Source organism: Camarhynchus parvulus, chromosome 3 (genome assembly GCF_901933205.1).
Source record: "Camarhynchus parvulus chromosome 3, STF_HiC, whole genome shotgun sequence".
Lineage (NCBI taxonomy): Eukaryota > Metazoa > Chordata > Aves > Passeriformes > Thraupidae > Camarhynchus > Camarhynchus parvulus.
This window is the reverse complement of record NC_044573.1, coordinates 112,741,531-112,763,098: the sequence shown is the minus strand read 5'-3', so window position 1 is coordinate 112,763,098 and position 21,568 is coordinate 112,741,531. Positions and strand designations below refer to the sequence as shown.

The 21,568-nt window shown below is 58.9% G+C and overlaps 1 protein-coding gene across 1 annotated transcript in view; it reads right to left on the bottom strand.

The window, feature by feature from the left end:
- Positions 1-4,366: 4,366 nt before the first annotated feature.
- DTNB (dystrobrevin beta) overlaps positions 4,367-21,568 on the bottom strand; it is a 182,587-nt gene continuing 165,385 nt past the window's right edge. The window contains 4 exon segments of the mRNA XM_030945277.1: positions 4,367-4,593; positions 7,504-7,537; positions 12,506-12,559; positions 17,878-17,967. Coding sequence (XP_030801137.1) covers positions 7,533-7,537; positions 12,506-12,559; positions 17,878-17,967 — 149 coding nt within the window. The 3' untranslated portion in view covers positions 4,367-4,593; positions 7,504-7,532.

Sequence of the window (21,568 nt, the reverse complement as noted above, 5' to 3'; positions counted from 1 at the left end):
TGGGGACAGTCCCACACTCCTGACCTGGGGACAGCCTGCAGGAATCCTGAACCGGGGACATATCCTGGGACAGCTGACCCTGGGGACAGTCTGCTCATGGGGACAGTCGTGAGCCCCAGGGACACCCCGGCTGTGTGGGCACTGCCAGGGCTTGGGGAGCCTGGAGTGGCCACAGCCAGCCCTGTCCTTGTGTGTGCCACGCACAGAGCAGCTGCTGTGGGACCCCATGTGGCTCCTGTCCCCATTCCTGTCCCATGGCAATTGGCATGTTCCTGTCCCGTCATTAACCTGTCCCGTCATTAACCTGTCCCCATTCCTGTCCCATGGCAATTGGCATGTCCCTGTCCCGTCATTAACCTGTCCCGTCATTAACCTGTCCCGTCATTAACCTGTCCCCATTCCGTGCCCTGTGGCAATGGGGGTGTCCCTGTCCGTCATTAACCTGTCCGTCATTAACCTGTCCCCATTCTGTGCCCTGTGGCAATGGGGGTGTCCCTGTCCTGGCATTGACCCGAGGGTGCCTGCACAGGGACAGGGACACAGCTCTGCCCCAGGGCTGCCCTGGGTAAGCACTTTCAGGTGCGTTTTCCTTGGGTTGGTTTTTTAGGAGCATTTTCCTTGGGTTGGTTTTTCAGGAGCATTTTCCTTGGGTTGGTTTTTTCAGGTGCGTTTTTCTTGGGTGGGTTTTTTCAGGTGCATTTTCCTTGGGTTGGTTTTTCAAGTGCATTTTCCTTGGGTTGGTTGGTTTTTTCAAGTGCATTTTCCTTGGGTGGGTTTTTTTCAGGTGCATTTTTCTTGGGTGGGTTTTTTCAGGAGCATTTTTCCTTGTTTGGTTTTTTCAGGTGCATTTTCCTTGGATTGGTTTTTTCAGGTCCATTTTCCTTGGGTTGGTTTTTTTCAGGTGCATTTTCCTTGGGTTGGTTTTTTCAGGAGCATTTTCCTTGGGTTGGTTTTTCAGGTCCATTTTCCTTGGGTTTTTTTCAGGAGCATTTTCCTTGGGTGGGTTTTTTCAGGTGCATTTTCCTTGGATTGGTTTTTTCAGGTGCATTTTCCTTGGGTTGGTTTTTTCAGGAGCATTTTCCTTGGGTTGGTTTTTCAGGTCCATTTTCCTTGGGTTGGTTTTTTCAGGTGCATTTTCCTTGGGTTTTTTTCAGGTGCATTTTCCTTGGGTGGGTTTTTTCAGGTGCATTTTCCTTGGGTTGGTTTTTTTCAGGTGCATTTTCCTTGGGTTGGTTTTTCAGGTGCGTTTTTCTTGGGTGGGTTTTTTCAGGTGCATTTTCCTTGGACTGGTTTTTTTCAGGAGCATTTTCCTTGGGTGGGTTTTTTCAGGTCCATTTTCCTTGGGTGGGTTTTTTCAGGTCCATTTTCCTTGGGTTGGGTTTTTTCAGGTACATTTTCCTTGGGTGGGTTTTTTCAGGTGCATTTTCCTTGGGTGGGTTTTTTCAGGTGCATTTTCCTTGGGTTGGTTTTGCCCCAGGGAATTGCAAATGGCAATCCTGATCAGGAGGGTGCAGCTGGGGTGAGCCCCGTGGCCCCAGCCTGTGTTCAGCCCAGGGGGCAATTAAAAAGGGGTTAATTACCTCCCTAATTGGCACCCTTGGGTGATGTGTCACAACAGGGCCCTGGGCACCCCAGTCCTGCTCTCCTCGGTGTCGGGGGTGCTGGGGAGGCCCTGCAGCTTCTCTCCCATCCCCTCCAATCCCGATGGATCCCACCAGGCTGTCCACCCCAAGCCCGGGTGTCCCAGCTCTGCGGTGCCACCATGGCTGCCCTGGCAGTGCCACTGGCAGGGCCCAGGTGGGCACCCCTTGCCTACAGGAGGTGATGAGAGACCCCCCAGCCGCTCTCAGCTCTGCCTGGGGGACAGAGCCTGACCCCTGTGCCACTCCCAGCTCCCGGGGGCTGTCCCCACCCCAGCTGGGCCATCAGGAGAACATCCCACTTTCTGTGCTTGGGCCCATGACACAGCCAAAGGTGCTGCACGCCCAAACGCAGCAAACCCAGCTGAAAACCCACGTGAAGTGGTCCCTGCCTCTGTCCTGGTCCCCATCTCTCCATCTTTGTCCCCATCTCCACCCCCATTCCTGTCTGCATGCCCATTCCCATCTCCATCTCCCATCCCTCTGCCCATCCCTGTCCTTATTCCCATCTCCATCCCCACCCCTGTCCCCATTCTTGCTCCCATCCTTCTCCTTGTCCCTGTCCCCATCCCTGTCCTTATTCCCATCTCCATCTCCCATCCCTCTTCCCATCTCTGTCCTTGTCCCCATCCCTCTCCCCATCCCCATCCCCATCCCTGTCCCCATCCCTGTTCTTGCTCCCATCCTTCTCCTTGTCCCTGTCCCCATCCCTGTCCTTGTCTTCATTCCCATCTCCATCTCCCATCCCTCTCCCCATCCCTCTCCTCCCTCCCAACCCATCCCTGTTCTTATCCCCATTCCCATCCCTGTCCCTGTCCGCATCCCCATTCTTAAACCCATCCCCATCCCCATCCCTGTCCTCGTCCTCGTCCCCATCTCTGTCCTTATTGCCATTGCCATCCCTGTCCTTATCCCCATTGCCATCTTTCTCCCCATCCCTCTCCACATCTCTCTCCCCATCCCTGTCCTTGCTGCCATCTCTGTCCTTGTCCCCATTCCCATTGCTGTCCCTGTCCCCATTGCTGTCCCTGTCCCCATCCCTGTCCTTATCCCCATTCCCATCCCTGTCCTTGTCCCCATCCCCATCCTTGTACTTGCTCCCATCCCTGTCCTTGTCGCCATCCCCGTCCTTATCCCTGTCCTTGTCCCCATTCCCATCCCCAACCCTTGTCCCCATCCCTATCCCTGTACTTGCCCCATCCCTACCCATCCCTGTCTCTGTCCCCATGCCCGTCCCTGTCCCCATTCCCGTCCCTGTCCTTGTCCCCATTTCCATCCCTGTCCCTGTCCCTGGCCACCAGGGAGTTTAATGTCCCTGTCCCTGTCCCTGCTGTGGGGAGGGGGCAGAGCCGGGGTGCTTGGGGGTCTCTGCCACCCCTGCTCCCCTTATTTCCCTAAATTCCACCCAAACCGAGCCCAGCTCCTGGTGCTGCTGCTCCTCTCGGCCTCGCCGTGCTCCTCCCTCCATCCCTGCTTGGGATGGGACCACCAGAGCTTGGTGACCCACCACAGCCCCACCCCTGCATCCCACCACCGGGAGCGTGTGCCCCACCCTGCTCCCGGTCCCTGCTGTGGGGAGGGGCAGAGCTGCAGGCTGCTGGGGGTTCACCTGACCCCACGCCCTCCAGGTGGTTTTCCCTAATTCCCACAGGAGACGCCTCCTGTCCCACTGCGCTCCGGTCCTCCCTGCACCCGTTGGAATGGACCTCAGGCCGGTTTGTAACCAAGCCCCAGGGTTGCATCCTGACACCACCAGTGGTTTGTAAACCTGACCCCCGCAGGAGCCGGTGGGGCCCCCTGCTCCAGGTGGTTTGTAACCCCGCTGAACCCCAGGTGTGAATCCCCACTGCAGGAGCTCCAGGTGGGTTTGTAAATCCTGAATCCCCACTGCAGGAGCTCCAGGTGGGTTTGTAAATCCCGAATCCCCACTGCAGGGGCTCCAGGTGGGTTTGTAAATCCGGAATCCCCACTGCAGGGGCTCCAGGTGGGTTTGTAATCCACTGCAGGGGCTCCAGGTCCCTGAATCCCCACTGCAGGAGCTCCAGGTGGGTTTGTAAATCCCGAATCCTGAATCCCCACTGCAGGAGCTCCAGGTGGGTTTGTAAATCCTGAATCCCCACTGCAGGAGCTCCAGGTGGGTTTGTAAAGAATTGAATCCCCACTGCAGGAGCTCCAGGTGGGTTTGTAAATCCTGAATCCTGAATCCCCACTGCAGGGGCTCCAGGTGGGTTTGTAAATCCCGAATCCCCACTGCAGGAGCTCCAGGTGGGTTTGTAAATCCTGAATCCTGAATCCCCACTGCAGGAGCTCCAGGTGGGTTTGTAAGTGAATCCCCACTGCAGGAGCTCCAGGTGGGTTTGTAAGGCGAATCCCCACTGCAGGAGCTCCAGGTGGGTTTGTAAGGTGAATCCCCACTGCAGGGGCTCCAGGTGGGTTTGTAAATCCTGAATCCCCACTGCAGGAGCTCCAGGTGGGTTTGTAAATCCTGAATCCCCACTGCAGGAGCTCCAGGTGGGTTTGTAAATCCTGAATCCCCACTGCAGGAGCTCCAGGTGGGTTTGTAAGGTGAATCCCCCAGGTTCTGTGCAGGGGTGACCCTGGGGGCTGCTCCCCTCTGTTCCATGCACGGGGAGGGCCAGAGGCAGGAGCAGTGACCCACTGGGGGTGACAGTGGCACTGTGGGGAACCCTGGGAGGGAGCAGCACACAGAGGCAGCAGCAGTGTCCTTTCAGGTGTTATTTTGTTTTTGAAGCCTGCCTGAGCGGCTGAGCCGGGTGGGAACACACCGAGGGTGCATGCAATGGCCTGAGGGGCAGGAGAGGCCTCGGGACAGCTCCCGGCGCTGGCTCCAGGTGGTGGAGATCGGTCACAGTTGCACGATGGTGATGGATGGGCTGGAACTGCCTCTTCTGAGGGGGGAAACGTCCCTCGATCGCAGGAGCAACCTCCGAGCCTGCGGCACCGGGAACACCTTCAGGGACTGCAGAGACCCTGCAGAGATCCCATAGAAACCCCGCAGAGACCCCGCAGAGACCCCGCAGAGATCCCACAGAAATCCTGCAGAGACCCTGCAGAGATCCCATAGAAATCCCGCAGAGACCCCGCAGAGACCCCGCAGAGATCCTGCTGAGACCCTGCTGAGACCCTGCAGAGATCCCATAGAAATCCCACAGAGACCCTGCAGAGATCCCACAGAAATCCTGCAGAGACCCTGCAGAGACCCTGCAGAAATCCTGCAGAGACCCTGCAGATACCCCACAAAAATCCTCCAGAGACTGCACAGAGACCCCACAGAGACCCCCACAGTAATCCTGCAGAGATCCCACAGAAATCTCACAGAGACCTCGCAGTGATCCCACAGAAATCTCACAGAGATCCCACAGGAATCCTGCAGGGACCCCACAGAGACCCCCACAGAGATCCCACGCACCAAACCTGCTGACCCCACAGACCCTAGAACCAGGACCCCACAGAGACCCCACAGCCCCACAGAGATCCCACAGAGATCCCATAGAAATCCCACAGAGATCCTGCCTGGCCCCGGAGCCAGCAGTGCTGGGGCTGGGAAGGGAACGGAGCTGGGGAGGGAATGGAGCCCCAGGAGGGGCTGAGGGAGCTGGGAAGGGGCTCAGCCTGGAGCAAAGGAGGCTCAGGGGGGACCTTGTGGCTCTGCACAAGTCCCTGCCAGGAGGGGACAGCCAGGGGGGGTCGGGCTCTGCTCCCAGGGAACAGGGACAAGACAAGGGGAAATGGCCTCAGGCTGGGCCAGGGCAGGCTCAGGGTGGACACCAGGAGGAATTTCTGCATGGAAAGGGTGCTCAGGCATTGGCAGGGGCTGCCCAGGGAGGTTTGCAGTGCCCATCCCTGCAGGGGTTTAACCGCTCTGTGGATGTGGCACTTGGGGACAGGGGCCAGAGGTGGCCTGGGCAGCGCTGGGGGTGGCTGGGCTCGGTGTCCCAGAGAGCTTTTCCAGCTTTTGCAGCCCCAGTGACCCCCGAGCCCCCTGGCCACCCCCGGGTGTGGCAGCCCCAGAGCTCCTGCTGAGCCCAGAGCTGCTCCCTCGGGGCGGGGGACAGGACCCCCCGGCTCCCGAGGCCAGGGCAGGCCCCAGGGTGACTCTGCCAGCCCAGGTGAGGTCAGGCCTGGGGACACCCCCTCGAGCAGGGGCAGGAGCACCCCCCGGCCCTGGCACCACGCACAGGACTGGCAGGAACTGGGGGAACTCAGAACCACTGAGGTTGGGAGAGACCTCTGGGGTCACCAAGTGCAATGCCCACCTTGTCCCCACCTTGTCCCCACCTGAGTGACACCTCCAAACCCCCCTGGGCAGCCCCTGCCAAGGCCTGACCCCCTTTCATGGGGAGATTCTCCCTGCTGGAAGAGCCCCCCCGGTGTCAAGGGTTACTTTTGCTCTCCTTCTGTCCTTTCCCATCTTTCCTGTAGGATCCAGGAGCCTGGCTGGTTCCTCTCCCTCATTTCTCACGCTCTCTCATTCGTTCTCGTTCTCCCATGTGCTGGAGGCCGCACTGGGCTCTGGGGAGGGGGAAATTGGGGCTCCTCCTGTTCCCCCAGCTCTGGGGGTGGCAGGGTCACTCATGTCCCTTTCTCCAAAGCCTTTCAGGGGCTGAGGAAAAGCCTCACTGTGGCTGCCCGTGGTGCCTCCCCCTCCAGCACTGCAATTTCACTCCTTCTTGAGTTACCAGATTGTTTCCCAGATCAGGCAGGACTTGAATTTCTAATGCAAAAAGTGCCAGAAAGGCTCCTGAGCCCCTCTGGGGCTCTCTCCTTGCGCTGCTGGGAGGTGGGAAAAGGGCAAATCCAAAAGGGCAAATCCCATTTTTCACTTTGCAGAGCACGCCTGCCGGGAGCTGGAGCTGGGATTATCCCACAGAATCCTGCTCTGGGTCCAGCACTGGCTCTCCTGGCCCCAGGGGATCAGGGAAAGGTGGGAGCTGGCTCCTGCCTGGCGCCAGCACGCCCAGGGAGAGGGAGGAGGCCCCGAGGAAGGTCCCTGCTGTCCCCTCTGTGCGGCCAGGGGAGGGTTCCCTGCCTCCTGCCCGCCGCAGGGGTGATGGGCGCTATGGCAAACTTCCAGAGGCTGCGGAAACCCGAGCCTGCTCCCCGCAGCTTTTCAGGTGGGGCAGATAAGGATCTCCCCGGAGACACTGCAGGCTCCAGCCCCGCCTGCTCTCGCTGCACCTGTCTGTCTGTCCATCTGTTGTGCCTGGCTATTAACTCCCAGCCTGGTTGTTAACTCCCAGCCCTGCCTTTCTGGGGGCAGACAGTGGGGTTTTGGTTTGTCTGGACAGCGTCCATCACCACGGGCTCCTGTTTTCTCTCCTTACAGAAGAGACAATGAAATGGGAGATAAGGCTGGCAGGGCTGGAGGTGTTTGCCCACCCTGGGGAGAGCTCAGAGCCCCTGGCAGGGTCTGAAGGGGCTCCAGGAGAGCTGCAGAGGGACTGGGGACAAGGATGGAGGGACAGAAGCCAGGGAATGGCTCCCACTGCCAGAGGGCAGGGCTGGGTGGGATATTGGGAATGGGGAATTGTGCCCTGGCAGGGTGGGCAGGGCCTGGCACAGCTGGGGCTGCCCCTGGATCCCAGGCAGTGCCCAAGGCCAGGCTGGACCATTCTGGGACAGTGGGAGGTGTCCCTGCCATGGCAGGGGTGGCACTGGGTGGATTTAGGGTCCCTTCCAACCCAACCCATTCCATGACTCTGTGGGAAACATCCTTTTGAGCACTGCAGAGGGATGGGCAGGTGGGACCTTCCTGGTGCAGAAACAGGACAAGAGCAGGAGGGGGCAGGAGGGGACAGGAGCCCCAGGAGCTGCTGGAGGTGGGACAGGTGTCCATCCTTACCTGAGCTGCTGTCCAGCCCGTGGTCCCTCCTAACCTGCAAAGAGGGAAGAGCAGGTTAGCACGGGCAGCATTTCCTGTCCCATGAAATGAGGATCTGGCCCAGCTCCTGCTGCTGCAGGGGGACAGAATTCTCTTCACTCCTGCCCCTTGTCTTCTCCCCGGGCACCACAGAGAAGATCCTGCCTCAGTTTCCCCGAGTCTCCCCAGCAGTCATTCACAGGCTGGGCTTTGATCCCGTGCCCTCAGCCCTTGCAGGTGTCACCTCCACGGCTGCCAGGGTCCCTCCCTGTCCCTGCTGTCCCGGGCAGCTCAGCTGGGCCCAGGGTGGCCTCTCTGGTGCCAGGCACAGGGGCAGGACTGTCCCCTCCTCGCCAGGAATGCCCCAGGAACCGCACACCCTGACAAGGACCCGTCACTGCTGCGGGGTCACCTCGGTGTCCCCGTGCCAGGCTGTCCCTGCCAGGCTGTCCTGGCACCTGGGCACCTTGCCAGGGCTGGGCCTGTCCCTGCTGAGCTGCAGGAGGGTCTCACAGGGCGTTTCTCCAGCCTGGGGAGGTCCCGGGGGCACAGCCACCTCTGCCAGCTCGGTGTCACCCCCAACCTGCCAGGGGCTGTCCTCTGGGGACAGGGGGATGCAGGAGCTCAGCTTTGGCCAGGATGGGCAGGTGCATTCCATGGAATCCCAGCTGGGATGGGTGGGAAGGGAGCTCAGAGCCCCCCCAGTGCCACCCCTGCCATGGCAGGGACAGCTGCCACTGTGCCAGGGTGTGCCAGTATCCAGCCTGGCCCTGGGCACTGCCAGGGATCCAGGGTGGGCACCCTGTGCCAGGGCCTGCCCACCCTGCCAGGGAACAATTCCCAATTCCCAGGATCCCACCCAGCCCTGCCCTCTGGCACTGGGAGCCATTCCCTGGCTCCTGTCCCTCCAGGCCTTGTCCCCAGTCCCTCTGCAGCTCTCCTGGAGCCCCTTCAGGCCCTGCCAGGGGCTCCAGGATCTCCCCAGAGCTCAGTTGTTCCCTTGAACCCCCCAGATCTGCACCCCACAGGATTTGGGTGCTGAGAATGAGAAGCCCAGCCCGGAGCCATCGCAGGCAGCAGCACCTTGGGATGCCAGGATCCCAACTGGGATGGGTGGGAAGGGAGCTCAGAGCCCCCCCAGTGCCACCCCTGCCATGGCAGGGACACTGCCACTGTGCCAGGGTGTGCCAGGGTCCAGCCTGGCCCTGGGCACTGCCAGGGACCCAGGGTGGGCGCCCTGTGCCAGTGCTGGAATTTCAAACTGGGTATTTTTTTCCCCAGGAAATGTAATGGATCAGCAAGCTCTGCTGCTCCCACCAGTCTGAGCAGAGCCCAGGGGTTTGGTCCCCTGGCAGTGGTTGCAGGGTTAGAAAACCCAAACGGGCAGTAGGGAAGGGACAAGGACGTGGTGACTCTGAGGTGACACTGTCCTGGGTTCACATCAGCCACCAAGAGGTGCCTGGGGGAGAAGCAGCAGGGCCCGGCCAGCTGCTGGCAGAGCTGCTCCCGCCTGGGATGACAGCTGGCAGGGGAAGGTGAGGATGCACAGGGGAGCACAGGGAGCAGCACCGAGGCTGAGCTGTGCCACCCCCAGGATGGGGGGGAGGAGGCTCTGCCCGCTCCCAGCTGTGCCCCCAGAGCCTGGAGACCCCGGGCACACCTCTGGGGACACTGCTCTGTGATCCCAGCCACGGGGCTTGCGCCGAGTGGGATTTGTTACACAGACCAAAGCAGGAAAAGTGTGTGTGACAAATCCTCCTCCCGCAGGATTTCATCCCCCAAATCCAGCCCTGCTCCATCGAAGGTCAGCCTCTCCAGCAGGGAGGGGGTGCTGGGCTTCATTAATTGGGGATAAGATAAAAACACAGCAGGGAAATAGGAAATAAGTACATGAAGAGACTTGTGAGGAAGCCCAAGGATGCTGCTGTCCCTAGGAGTGGCTTTAAATCAAAAGAAGGTCGATTTGGGATGGATATTGGGCAGGAATTGTTCCCTGGGAGGGTGCTGAGGCCCTGGGTGCCCAGAGAAGTGTCCCTGGATCCCTGGCAGTGCCCAAGGCCAGGCTGGGCAGGGCTGGGAGCACCTGGGACAGTGGGAGGGGTCCCTGGCATGGCAGGGGTGGCACTGGATGGCTCTGAGGCCCATTCCCATGCAGACCACTCTGGGGTGATTCTCTGAGTCCATGGCAGCGAGGGCCATGGCCTTGGTGGGGGCGCAGGGGCTGGGGACCACCTGAGCTGCTTTTCCCTGCTGTCCATCCCCAAAGGAGAGCACTGCTGGGCCAGGGCTGCTGCCAGAGCTGAACCCGGGGCTCCCCGTGGGCTCCCCACGCCTGCAGCACCCTGGCCGCAGCTCCCTGCAGGTGACCTGGCTCTGGGGCCACCCCTCCCTGCTGTCCCCTCCCCACGGGCTCTGGAGCAGCTCCCCCAGCCCCTGCAGCTCCATACTGATCACTCCTCCGTGTCCCTGCCAGAGGCTGACCTCACCGGCTCTGGGACTGCAATAAAGTGCTTTTTCCCTGGCAGGGACAGTATTTACATTCCACACGGAGGCTCTTGGACCCAGCTCTGCTCTTGGACACGTCTGGGCTGGAGTAATTGGGGAGAGTTTGTGTTCCATCTCTGCTCCATCCACCATCTGCCATGCCTCAGCTCCCCCCGTCCCGTTTCCCGTGCCAGACACAATGCGTATTTGGAAAAAGGCGCGCTCGGATCATCTGCTAAGCATCCCAAATATTCCAGTGATGAGGAATGTTCTGGGGCAGAGAGGGTCCTGAGACTTGGTTCTGCTCTGAAAACTCCTGTTTCAGCCAAAATGGAACTCCCCACCACGCTCAGCAGCAGGTGGGCAGAGGCACAGAGCAGTTCCAAACACCTGGGTGCTCTGCACAAGGCAGGGGACGGGAAAGCTCCGGGCAATGAGCTCTTCTGGGAGCAACGCCGCGGCGGCTGAGCCAGCAGGAAATGTGTGTGTAACAAAAGCAGCCTCCAAATCCTGCTTTGTTGATGCTGGAGTTGCGTTTGGCTCAAGCGAGACAAATGCCGGGGCTGATTCACACCCGGCCAAGGCTGTTCCTCTGTTTGGGTTTGGAACATCCAGAGCAGAAGCCAAGAGGGCCCTGAGGGAGGTCCTGTCCCTGGGAGGAGCTTCCTGGTGGCTCCTGGAACGTGAGGAGAGGAGCAGATCCTGGCATTCCCTCCCTCGGGCTGCCCTGAAAATCCTGAGGCCACGAGGATCGCTCCCAGCTCTGGGATAACTCCTGGGATGGGCCACGGTTCCTCAGCACAGGGGAAAGCCTGGGACACCAGGGACACAGGGGTGACAGGGAGGGACCTCCTGTGACACTGGTGGCACTGCCTCTGGGATCCCCATTGGCACAGGGACACTTGTCCTGCCAAGGTCACCATGGAGGGATCCCCATTGGCACAAGGACACTTGTCCAGCCAGGGTCACCATGGATGGATCCCCATTGGCACAGGGACACTTGTCCAGCTGGGGTCACCATGGGATGGATCCCCATTGGCACAGGGACGCTTGTCCTGCCAAGGTCACCATGGATGGATCCCCATTGGCACAGGGACACTTGTGCAGCCAGGGTCACCGTGGGATGGATCCCCATTGGCACAGGGACACTTGTCCTGCCAAGGTCACCATGGATGGATCCCCATTGGCACAGGGGCACTTGTCCTGCCAAGGTCACCAGGGGATCCCCATTGGCACAGGGACACTTGTCCAGCTGGGGTCACTGTGGGATGGATCCCCATTGGCACAGGGACACTTGTGCAGCCAGGGTCACTGTGGGATGGATCCCCATTGGCACAGGGACACTTGTCCTGCCAAGGTCACCATGGATGGATCCCCATTGGCACAGGGACACTTGTCCTGCCAAGGTCACCAGGGGATCCCCATTGGCACAGGGACACTTGTCCAGCTGGGGTCACTGTGGGATGGATCCCCATTGGCACAGGGACACTTGTCCTGCCAAGGTCAACAGGGGATCCCCATTGGCACAGGGACACTTGTGCAGCCAAGGTCACCAGGGGATGGATCCCCATTGGCACAGGGACACTTGTGCAGCTGGGGTCACCGTGGGATGGATCCCCATTGGCACAGGGACACTTGTGCAGCCAGGGTCACTGTGGGATGGATCCCCATTGGCACAGGGACACTTGTGCAGCCAGGGTCACTGTGGGATGGATCCCCATTGGCACAGGGACACTTGTGCAGCCAAGGTCACCAGGGGATCCCCATTGGCACAGGGACACTTGTCCAGCTGGGGTCACAGTGGGATGGATCCCCATTGGCACAGGGACACTTGTCCTGCCAAGGTCACCATGGCATGGATCCCCATTGGCACAGGGACACTTGTCCTGCCAAGGTCACCATGGGATGGATCCCCGTTGGCACAGGGACACTTGTGCAGCCAAGGTCACTGTGGGATGGATCCCCGTTGGCACAGGGACACTTGTCCAGCTGGGGTCACAGTGGGATGGATCCCCATTGGCACAGGGACACTTGTGCAGCCAAGGTCACTGTGGGATGGATCCCCATTGGCACAGGGACACTTGTCCTGCCAAGGTCACCAGGGGATCCCCATTGGCACAGGGACACTTGTGCAGCCAGGGTCGCCGTGGGCAGGGGCTGGGCAGGTGACAGTGCCACCACTCAGGGGCTGCCCTGGTGAGTGTCCCAGGGCCATCCACCTGCACCCAGGGACATCCACCTGCACCCAGAGCCATCCACCTGCACCCGGGGACATCCACCTGCACCTGGGGACATCCACCTGCACCCAGGGCCATCCACCTGCACCCGGGGACATCCACGTGCACCTGGGGACATCCACCTGCACCCAGGACCATCCACCTGCACCTGGGGACATCCACCTGCACCCAGAGGCCCCCGTGGGGTGCAAAGGGAGCCAGTGAACCCTGAGAGGAGTGATCAGAAAACACTGCAGAGCTCTGTGACACGTTTGTCCCCTCACCTCGGTCCTTCCCATTCTGCAGCTTCTCTGTTTCTTCCTCGTCTTCTTCCTCTGCTTCAGGCAAAAACACAAAGAGAGAAAGCAGACATGAGACAGGGGGGCGAGAGGAGAGAGGCAATCGTGGAATTGTTGGGGTTGGAAAATCCCTCAGACCACCGAGTCCACTCGTTCCCCCAGTTCCCAAGGCCACCAGTGCCCCATGTCCCCAAGTGCCACATCCACAGGGCCTTCAAACCCCTCCAGGGCTGGGGATTCCATCACCTCCCGGGGCAGCCCCTTGCAGTGCTGACAGCCCTTCCCAGGAGAAATCCCTCCTGGATTCCAGCTGTTTCCTGGTGAGAGCTGGGGGCTGGCTCTGCTTCGCCCAGGTGCGTTTCTGGCAGGGTTTGGATGCAGCAGAGCGGGAGCAGAAGGTGACATCCTCCTGCAGCTGGTGGCTCTTATCTCATTCCAGCACTCCACTGAGGCCTGGGCCAACAACTGCTGGTTATCCTGAGGGTGCTGTCGCTGCTGCCAAGGCAGGGAGAGCCCCGGTGAAAGGCACGGCTGTGTGTGTGCTGGGGTAGCAGGCCAGGCCCCATCTCCACAAATTAAAAACATTCTATGTTTTTATTTATTTCATTATTACCGCGTATTCTATGTGATAACTGGAGGGGAATATCAAATGCAGGCTGAACTAAAGAAGCATGGTTGCACCATGAGGTCTGATTTTTGAATTTACTTTGATAGGGAGTAACATCTTCAACCAAACATTGATTTTCCCCTGCATTAATTAAATTTGCAGGGGAATGAATGAAATTAAATTAAATTAATTAAATATATATATTTTTATATATACATAGACAATATAAAATATATAAAATAAATTAAATAAATTAATTAAATTAAAATTAATTAAATCACTAAATAAAAAAAATAATAAGTTAAACTTGACACAATAGGTCATGTACATGGAGCCAAGGATCTCCAGTTATTGAGGGTCTGAAGATGCCTTGGGAAGGTGAGGATGCCACTGTTCCCATGCATCCACAGGAACCTAAAGATTATTTGGGGATGATCCCATAAATGTGCCTGATATTTGACTATCTCTTGGGATTGGCCCAACACCCTCTGGCACGCCAACCAAACAGCTGGGAAATGGTTTCTTGGAGGTCATGTTGGACAAATATTTGCTATCTAAACCTGGAGCATTAGCTGAAGTCACCCAAACATTCGTTTTAGGTTGGCTAAAGCAGCTGGAGAAACAAAACAGCTGCAGAGCCAGAGGTGTTTGGGGTGGATGTGACCAGAGGGGACCTCACAGACACACCCTTGGTGGCTTTGAGAGCAGCACGGTGACACATGGGGGTCACTCAGCTCCAGTGGGTCCTTGAAGGCAGAGCTGAGGAGATCGGGGACAAAACCAGACAGCTCTGGAATAGCCAGAGCTCAGTGTGGGGTCAGGAACAACCAGCACTGCCTCGGCTCCCTGCAGAGCAGCACCCTGAAGCAGCATCTTTGGAGCTCAGTGGAGCAAAAATGGAGCAAAAATGGAGTAAAAGTGGAGTAAAAACAGGAGCAGTGTTTGCCCAGCAGCACTGGGAGTGAGAAAGTGGCACTTTGGGGTGTGTGTGGCACTTTGGTGTGGCTGTGGCACTTTGGAGGGGATGTGGCACTTTGGGGTGGATGTGGCACTTTGGGGTGGATGTGGCACTTGGTTGGCGGGGCACTTTGGGGGTGGATGTGGCACTTTGGAGGGGATGTGGCACTTTGGTGTGGCTGTGGCACTTTGGTGTGGCTGTGGCACTTTGGGGTGGATGTGGCACTTTGGGGGTGGATGTGGCACTTTGGAGGGGATGTGGCACTTTGGTGTGGCTGTGGCACTTTGGTGTGGCTGTGGCACTTTGGGGTGGCTGTGGCACTTTGGGGTGTATGTGGCACTTTGGTGTGGCTGTGGCACTTTGGGGTGGCTGTGGCACTTTGGGGTGTATGTGGCACTTTGGTGTGGCTGAGGCACTTTGGGGGTGGATGTGGCACTTTGGGGTGTATGTGGCACTTTGGAGTGGCTGTGGCACTTTGGGGTGGCTGTGGCACTTTGGGGTGGATGTGGCACTTTGGGGTGGCTGTGGCTCCTGGGGACACGGGGCACTGGTGGCCTTGGCAGGGCTGGGGGAACAGTTGGACTCAGGGGCCTGGAGAGCTTTGTCACCCTCAGTGACATTGTGATTCTGTACATCTGTCACCCTCAGTGATTTTGTGACTCTGTACATCTGGGACTCCACAGCTCCACCACAGAACCATGGGATATCCTGAGCTGGAAGAGACCCCCGGGTGCAGGAGCCCAACCCTGTCCCTGCCCAGACCAACACCAGCAACCCCAGCCTGGGCATCCCTGGCAGTGCTGCCCAAAGGCTCCTGCAGCTCTGGCAGCCTCGGGGCCGTGCCCATCCCTGGGCAGCCTGGGCAGTGCCAGCACCCTCTGGGGATGAACCTTTCCTGCTCTCCAGCCAACCCTCCCCAGCACCATGGCAGCAGAAGGTGGCTGGGGCCATCAGGGCATGCCTGGGAGCCCTGGGAGGATGGGGTGGTGCTGCTGTGAGTGTCCCCTCCTGGGGAACCCACTGCCCTGGGCAGGGACAGGGATGGGGCAGGGACAGGGACAGGGACAGGGACAGGGACGGGGACAGGGATAGGGAAAGGGACAGGGACAGAGAAAGCGACAGGGCAGGGACAGGGACAGGGACAGGGACAGGACAGGGAAAGGGACAGGGGCAGGGCAGGGACAGGGACAGGGACAGGGACAGGGACAGAGACAGGGACAGGGCAGGGACAGGGACAGGGACAGGGACAGGGCAGGGCAGGGCAGGGACAGGGACAGGGACAGGGACAGGGACAGGGACAGGGACAGGGACAGAGAAAGGGACAGGGACAGGGACAGGGACAGGGGCAGGGACAGGACAGGGAAAGGGACAGGGGCAGGGCAGGGACAGGGACAGGGACAGGGACAGGGACAGGGACAGGGACAGGGCAGGGCAGGGCAGGGACAGGGACAGGGACAGGGACAGGGACAGGGACAGGGACAGGGACAGAGAAAGGGACAGGGGCAGGGGATGGCAGGGGCAGGGCAGGGACAGGGCAGGGCAGGGAATGGCAGGGCAAGGCAGGGCAGGGCAGGGAATGGCAGGGACAGAGCAGGGCAGGGCAGGGCAGGGCAGGGCAGGGCAGGGACAGAGCAGGGCAGGGCAGGGCAGGGCAGGGAAGGGCAGGCTGGGATCCATCTGCAGCCCCCCTGCATCCCCGCCCTCCCCACGCTGCAGGAGCTGCCTGCTCCCACAGCTCCCCTCGGGACACGGCGTGTGAAATCCTGCTGGCTGCCATCAGCTGAGGATAACTCATGCTCTCCCTCATTTACACCAATGACACCACAGCAGACGCTTCAGGGGAGCCTTCCCTGCTCTCTGCATCCCCTCGAGCACGAGCCTGTCAGCAGCTCCATTTTCATTCCATTCCCACTCCCTGGTGAGCCACACAGCTTTGGATGGTGGCCAGGGATGGACCCGGGGGTGGCTGGAGCTGGGTCAGGGGCTTTGGGGATGGAGATGAGGGAAAGCTGTGGACAATGCCCTCAGGCTGGGGTTGTTGGGGTGTCCTGGGCAGGGTCAGGAGCTGGATCCCCGTGGGTCTGACTCGGTCATTCCACAGTTCCATGATTCTACAACACTCCCTCTGCTCTGGAAAGCAAAAAGGGACGAGTGCAGACTCTGGGCAGAGGTTTGTTCTGGGTGTTTGAGCCTTGGGGGCAGAGCTGAGGTGATTTATGGGGAGCTGGTGGCCTTGGCACGGCCCTGCTGGTGCTGTGTCATCCATGGACAGCTTTATTAACTCGAGCTGCCTCTGCTGTGGGGCTGGAGGGGATTTACTGCTGGGCAGTGACACCCCCTGCTCAGCCCTGCAGGCTCCAGCACCACCACGGCAGAGCCTCGTGGGTCACCCAAAATGTGTGGGGAACCTGGTGCTGGCTCCAGCAGGGAGCAGGGACACACACAGGGCACTTCTGTTCTTCCTCAGCACCAAAACCAGCTCAGAACAGAACCAGAGCTAAAACCAGCCCAGAACAGAACTACAGCACCCTTATTAAAGAGCAGGGACACACACAGGGCACTTCTGTTCTTCCTCAGCACCAAAACCAGCCCCGAACAGAACCACAGCACCCCTGTTAAAGAGCAGGGACACACACAGGGCATTTCCCTTTTTCTTCAGCAGCAAAACCAGCCCAGAACAGAACCAGAGCATCCTCCACCTTGGAAAGGGGCAGGAACAGACACAGGGCATTTCCCTTCCTCCTCCTCAGCAGCAAAACCAGCTCAGAACAGAACCACAGCACCCCTATTAAAGAGCAGGGACACACACAGGGCACTTCTGTTCTTCCTCAGCACCAAAACCAGCCCAGAACAGAACCACAGCACCCCTGTTAAAGAGCAGGGACACACACAGGGCATTTCCCTTTTTCTTCAGCAGCAAAACCAGCCCAGAACAGAACCAGAGCATCCTCCACCTAGCCAAAGAGCAGGAACACATACAGGGCATTTCCCTTCCTCCTCAGCACTAAAACCAGCTCAGAACAGAACCAGAGCATCCTTCACCTTGCCAAAGGACAGGGACAGACACAGGGCACTTCCCTTTTTCCTCGGCCCAGAGCAGAACCACAGCACCTTCACCAAAGGGCCTCCACAGAGTCCAAGCTGTGACTGCTCCCCTGTTTGTCCCAGCCCAGAGCACTGAGTTCAGTCTGTCCCTGGGCACCTCCAGGGATGGCACTGCACCATGGAGAGCCCCTCCCAGAGCCTCACAACCCTTTCTTTCCGTGGAGAAATCCCTCCTGGAAGCAGGATTCCGTGCTGGAGCACTGCATGGCCCCAGCTCTGCTGCTGACAAGGGCCAGGGGACACTTCCCTGGGAGAGGCAGGAGCTGCCCCAGCCCCACGGGGAAGAGGCTCACAGGGAGTAATTATCTGTTTTCCACATCACTGTTCAACCACAAGGGATGGAACTGGCCTCCTGTACAGTTATTGAGACATGGTTGCATCATCTGATGGGGAGTCAAGGCAGAGGGACTCACCTGCTGCACAGGTATTGCAGGAATTTGGGGACACTCCCCCCAAAAACCTGCTCTGCCTTGTGACTGTGTCATTGAGATCAGCACCCAGCTCTGCCCAGGGAGTGGTGTTTGCTATAAAACTGATTTTTCATTGAGAACGTGGACATGCAACCTCACATTACAGAAAACAACAGAAACCAAACCTGGCTTCAACAGAAATAACAGTTAATAGAAAACCACTTTTAACAGAAGATCAATCTAAGGGCAAATCTCCAAGCTGTGCCTCAGCCCTTACCCGAGTGCAGCTCCTTCACCAGCGAGGACATGGTGTTGGTGATGGAGTCAGCTGCCACCAGCAGGTCATTGCGGAGGTTCCTCCTCGTACCTGGCAGGGACACACACAGAGCGTCAGCAGGGGCTGCACTGCCACTGCCCAGGGTCCCCTGTCCCCGCCTGGGGGCTCCCAAAGCAGGGGAGATGGAGGGGATTCACCCTGGGGTACACACAGTGTCAGCAGGGGCTGCACTGCCACTGCCCCCAGGGTCCCCTGTCCCCGCCTGGGGGCTCCCAAAGCAGGGGAGATGATGCCCATGCCCTGATCACACAGTGACAGTGACACTGACACTGACAGTGGCAGGGGCACACACAGAGCGTCAGCAGGGGCTGCACTGCCACTGCCCAGGGTCCCCTGTCCCCGCCTGGGGGCTCCCAAAGCAGGGGAGATGATGCCCATGCCCTGATCACACAGTGACAGTGACAGTGACAGTGACAGTGACAGTGACAGTGACACTGACACTAACAGTGGCAGTGGCAGGGGCACACACAGCATCAGCAGGGGCTGCACTGCCACTGCCCAGGGTCCCCTGTCCCCGCCTGGGGGCTCCCAAAGCAGGGGAGATGGAGGGGATTCACCCTGGGGTACACACAGTGTCAGCAGGGGCTGCACTGCCACTGCCCCCAGTGTCCCCTGTCCCCACCTGGGGGGCTCCCAAAGCAGGGGAGATGATGCCCATGCCCTGATCACACAGTGACAGTGACAGTGACAGTGACACTGACACTGACACTAACAGTGGCAGTGGCAGGGGCACACACAGCATCAGCAGGGGCTGCACTGCCACTGCCCAGTGTCCCCTGTCCCTGCCTTGGCTGCAGAAGCAGGGGACATGATGGAGATTCACCCTGGAACAGCACCGTGTGCTCCATGCCCTGGTCACCCTGGGACAGCGACAGTGACAGTGACAGTGACAGTGACAGTGACAGCGACAGTGACAGTGACAGTGACAGTGACAGTGGCACTGACAGTGACAGTGGCAGGGGCACACACAGCATCAGCAGGGGCTGCACTGCCACTGCCCAGGGTCCCTGTGCCCGCCTGGGGGCTCCCAAAGCAGGGGACATGGAACTGGAACAGCCCCATGTGCTCCATGCCCTGGTCACCCCGGGACAGTGACAGTGACAGTGACACTGACAGTGACAGTGACAGTGGCAGGGGCACACACAGCATCAGCAGGGGCTGCACTGCCACTGCCCAGGGGCCCCTGTCCCCACCCGGGCTGGCTCCCAAAGCAGGCGAGTGTAGGAATGTGTTTTTTGCCGATGGAGTGGCAAAACGATCTTTTGTCTTTTTAAAAAGGAAATAGGTTTAGAAGTTTTTCTTTTTGATTAAGTGAGAAAGGTGTTTTATAGGGCTTGGGGGACTCAATTTTAAACTTAAGGATAGTTAATTGGACAGGAGCCAAAAAGTCTTGCTTAGGCAATTCACTAGAAAAAGAAGAGAACAAAGAAACTAAGAGTTTTTGTGAGGTGTTTTACCAGAGCCACGAGGGTTTCTTGCACTTAGATTAGTTTTCCTCTGTAAAGAGTTTGTTATTTTGCCTTTTATTAAAACTTTTTTGTTTCTAACACTGCCACAAAAACCATCCTGCTGATTTTACACCTTCTAAGGTAGCTGAGCCATCTTAAGTGTGAAAGAGATCTCCAAAAGCTTATGAGACCTGGCTTGGAAGAGACTCCTGTTTCAGGGGAAAGGGAGGAGATTCCCCCTGGAACAGCCCTGTGTGCCCCATGTCCTGGTCACCCTGGGACAGCGGCAGTGGCAGTGACAGTGGCAGTGACAGTGATACAGTGACAGTGGCAGTGGCAGTGGCAGTGACAGTGGCAGTGGCAGTGACACTGACAGCGGCAGTGGCAGTGACAGTGGCAGTGACAGTGACACAGTGACAGTGGCAGTGACAGTGGCACTGACAGTGGCAGCGACAGTGACAGTGGCAGTGACAGCGACAGTGACAGCGACAGTGACAGTGACATGACAGTGACATGGCAGTGACAGTAACAGTGACAGCGACAGTGACAGTGGCAGTGACAGTGACATGGCAGTGACATGGCAGTGACAGTGACAGTGACAGTGACAGTGACAGTAACAGTGACAGCGACAGTGACAGTGACATGGCAGTGACATGGCAGTGACAGTGACAGTGACAGTGACAGTGACAGTGACAGTGATGGTGACAGTGACGGTGACAGTGACAGTGACAGCCCCTGGCTGCTCCTCCCACCCTCAGGGCTGGGAGGTCCGAGTGGGATCAAGTGTTGGAATTCTCCTCCTTCCTGAAGGAAGGAATCCTCTGAGCTGGCCCTGGTGACCCCGAGCTGCCTGGACATTCCCTGGTCACCCTGCTGGACAGCAGCAGTGCCCTGGTCACCTTGCTGGACAGCAGCAGTGTCCTGGTCACCCTGGACAGCAGCAGTGCCCTGGTCACCCTGCTGGACAGCAGCAGTGTCCTGGTCACCCTGGACAGCAGCAGTCCTGGTCACTTGGGACAGCAGCAGTGTCCTGGTCACCCTGGACAGCAGCAGTGCCCTGGTCACCCTGCTGGACAGCAGCAGTGTCCTGGTCACCCTGGACAGCAGCAGTGCCCTGGTCACTTGGGACAGCAGCAGTGTCCTGGTCACCCTGGACAGCAGCAGTGCCCTGGTCACCCTGCTGGACAGCAGCAGTGTCCTGGTCACCCTGGACAGCAGCACTGACCTGGTCACTTGGGACAGCAGCAGTGCCCTGGTCACCCTGCTGGACAGCAGCACTGACCTGGTCACTTGGACAGCAGCAGTGCCCTGGTCACCCTGCTGGACAGCAGCAGTGTCCTGGTCACCCTGGACAGCAGCAGTGCCCTGGTCACCCTGGACAGCAGCACTGACCTGGTCACTTGGGACAGCAGCAGTGCCCTGGTCACCCTGCTGGACAGCAGCACTGACCTGGTCACTTGGGACAGCAGCAGTGTCCTGGTCACCCTGGACAGCAGCAGTGCCCTGGTCACCCTGCTGGATAGCAGCAGTGCCCTGGTCACCCTGCTGGACAGCAGCAGTGCCCTGGTCACCCTGGACAGCAGCACTGACCTGGTCACCCTGCTGGACAGCAGCAGTGCCCTGGTCACCCTGGACAGCAGCAGTGCCCTGGTCACCCTGGACAGCAGCAGTGCCCTGGTCACTTGGGACAGCAGCAGTGCCCTGGTCACCCTGGACAGCAGCAGTGCCCTGGTCACTCTGGACAGCAGCAGTGCCCTGGTCACCCTGGACAGCAGCACTGACCTGGTCACCCTGGACAGCAGCAGTGCCCTGGTCACTCTGGACAGCAGCACTGACCTGGTCACCCTGCTGGACAGCAGCACTGACCTGGTCACCCTGGACAGCAGCAGTGCCCTGGTCACCCTGGACAGCAGCACTGACCTGGTCACCCTGGACAGCAGCAGTGCCCTGGTCACTTGGGACAGCAGCAGTGCCCTGGTCACCCTGGACAGCAGCAGTGCCCTGGTCACTTGGGACAGCAGCAGTGCCCTGGTCACCCTGGACAGCAGCACTGACCTGGTCACCCTGGACAGCAGCACTGCCCTGGTCACCCTGCTGGACCAGTGACCACCAGTGGCCCCATCACCAGTGGCCACAGCTGGGCCAGAAGAGCCAGGAGAGCATGGGCTGTGTTATTGTTTAGA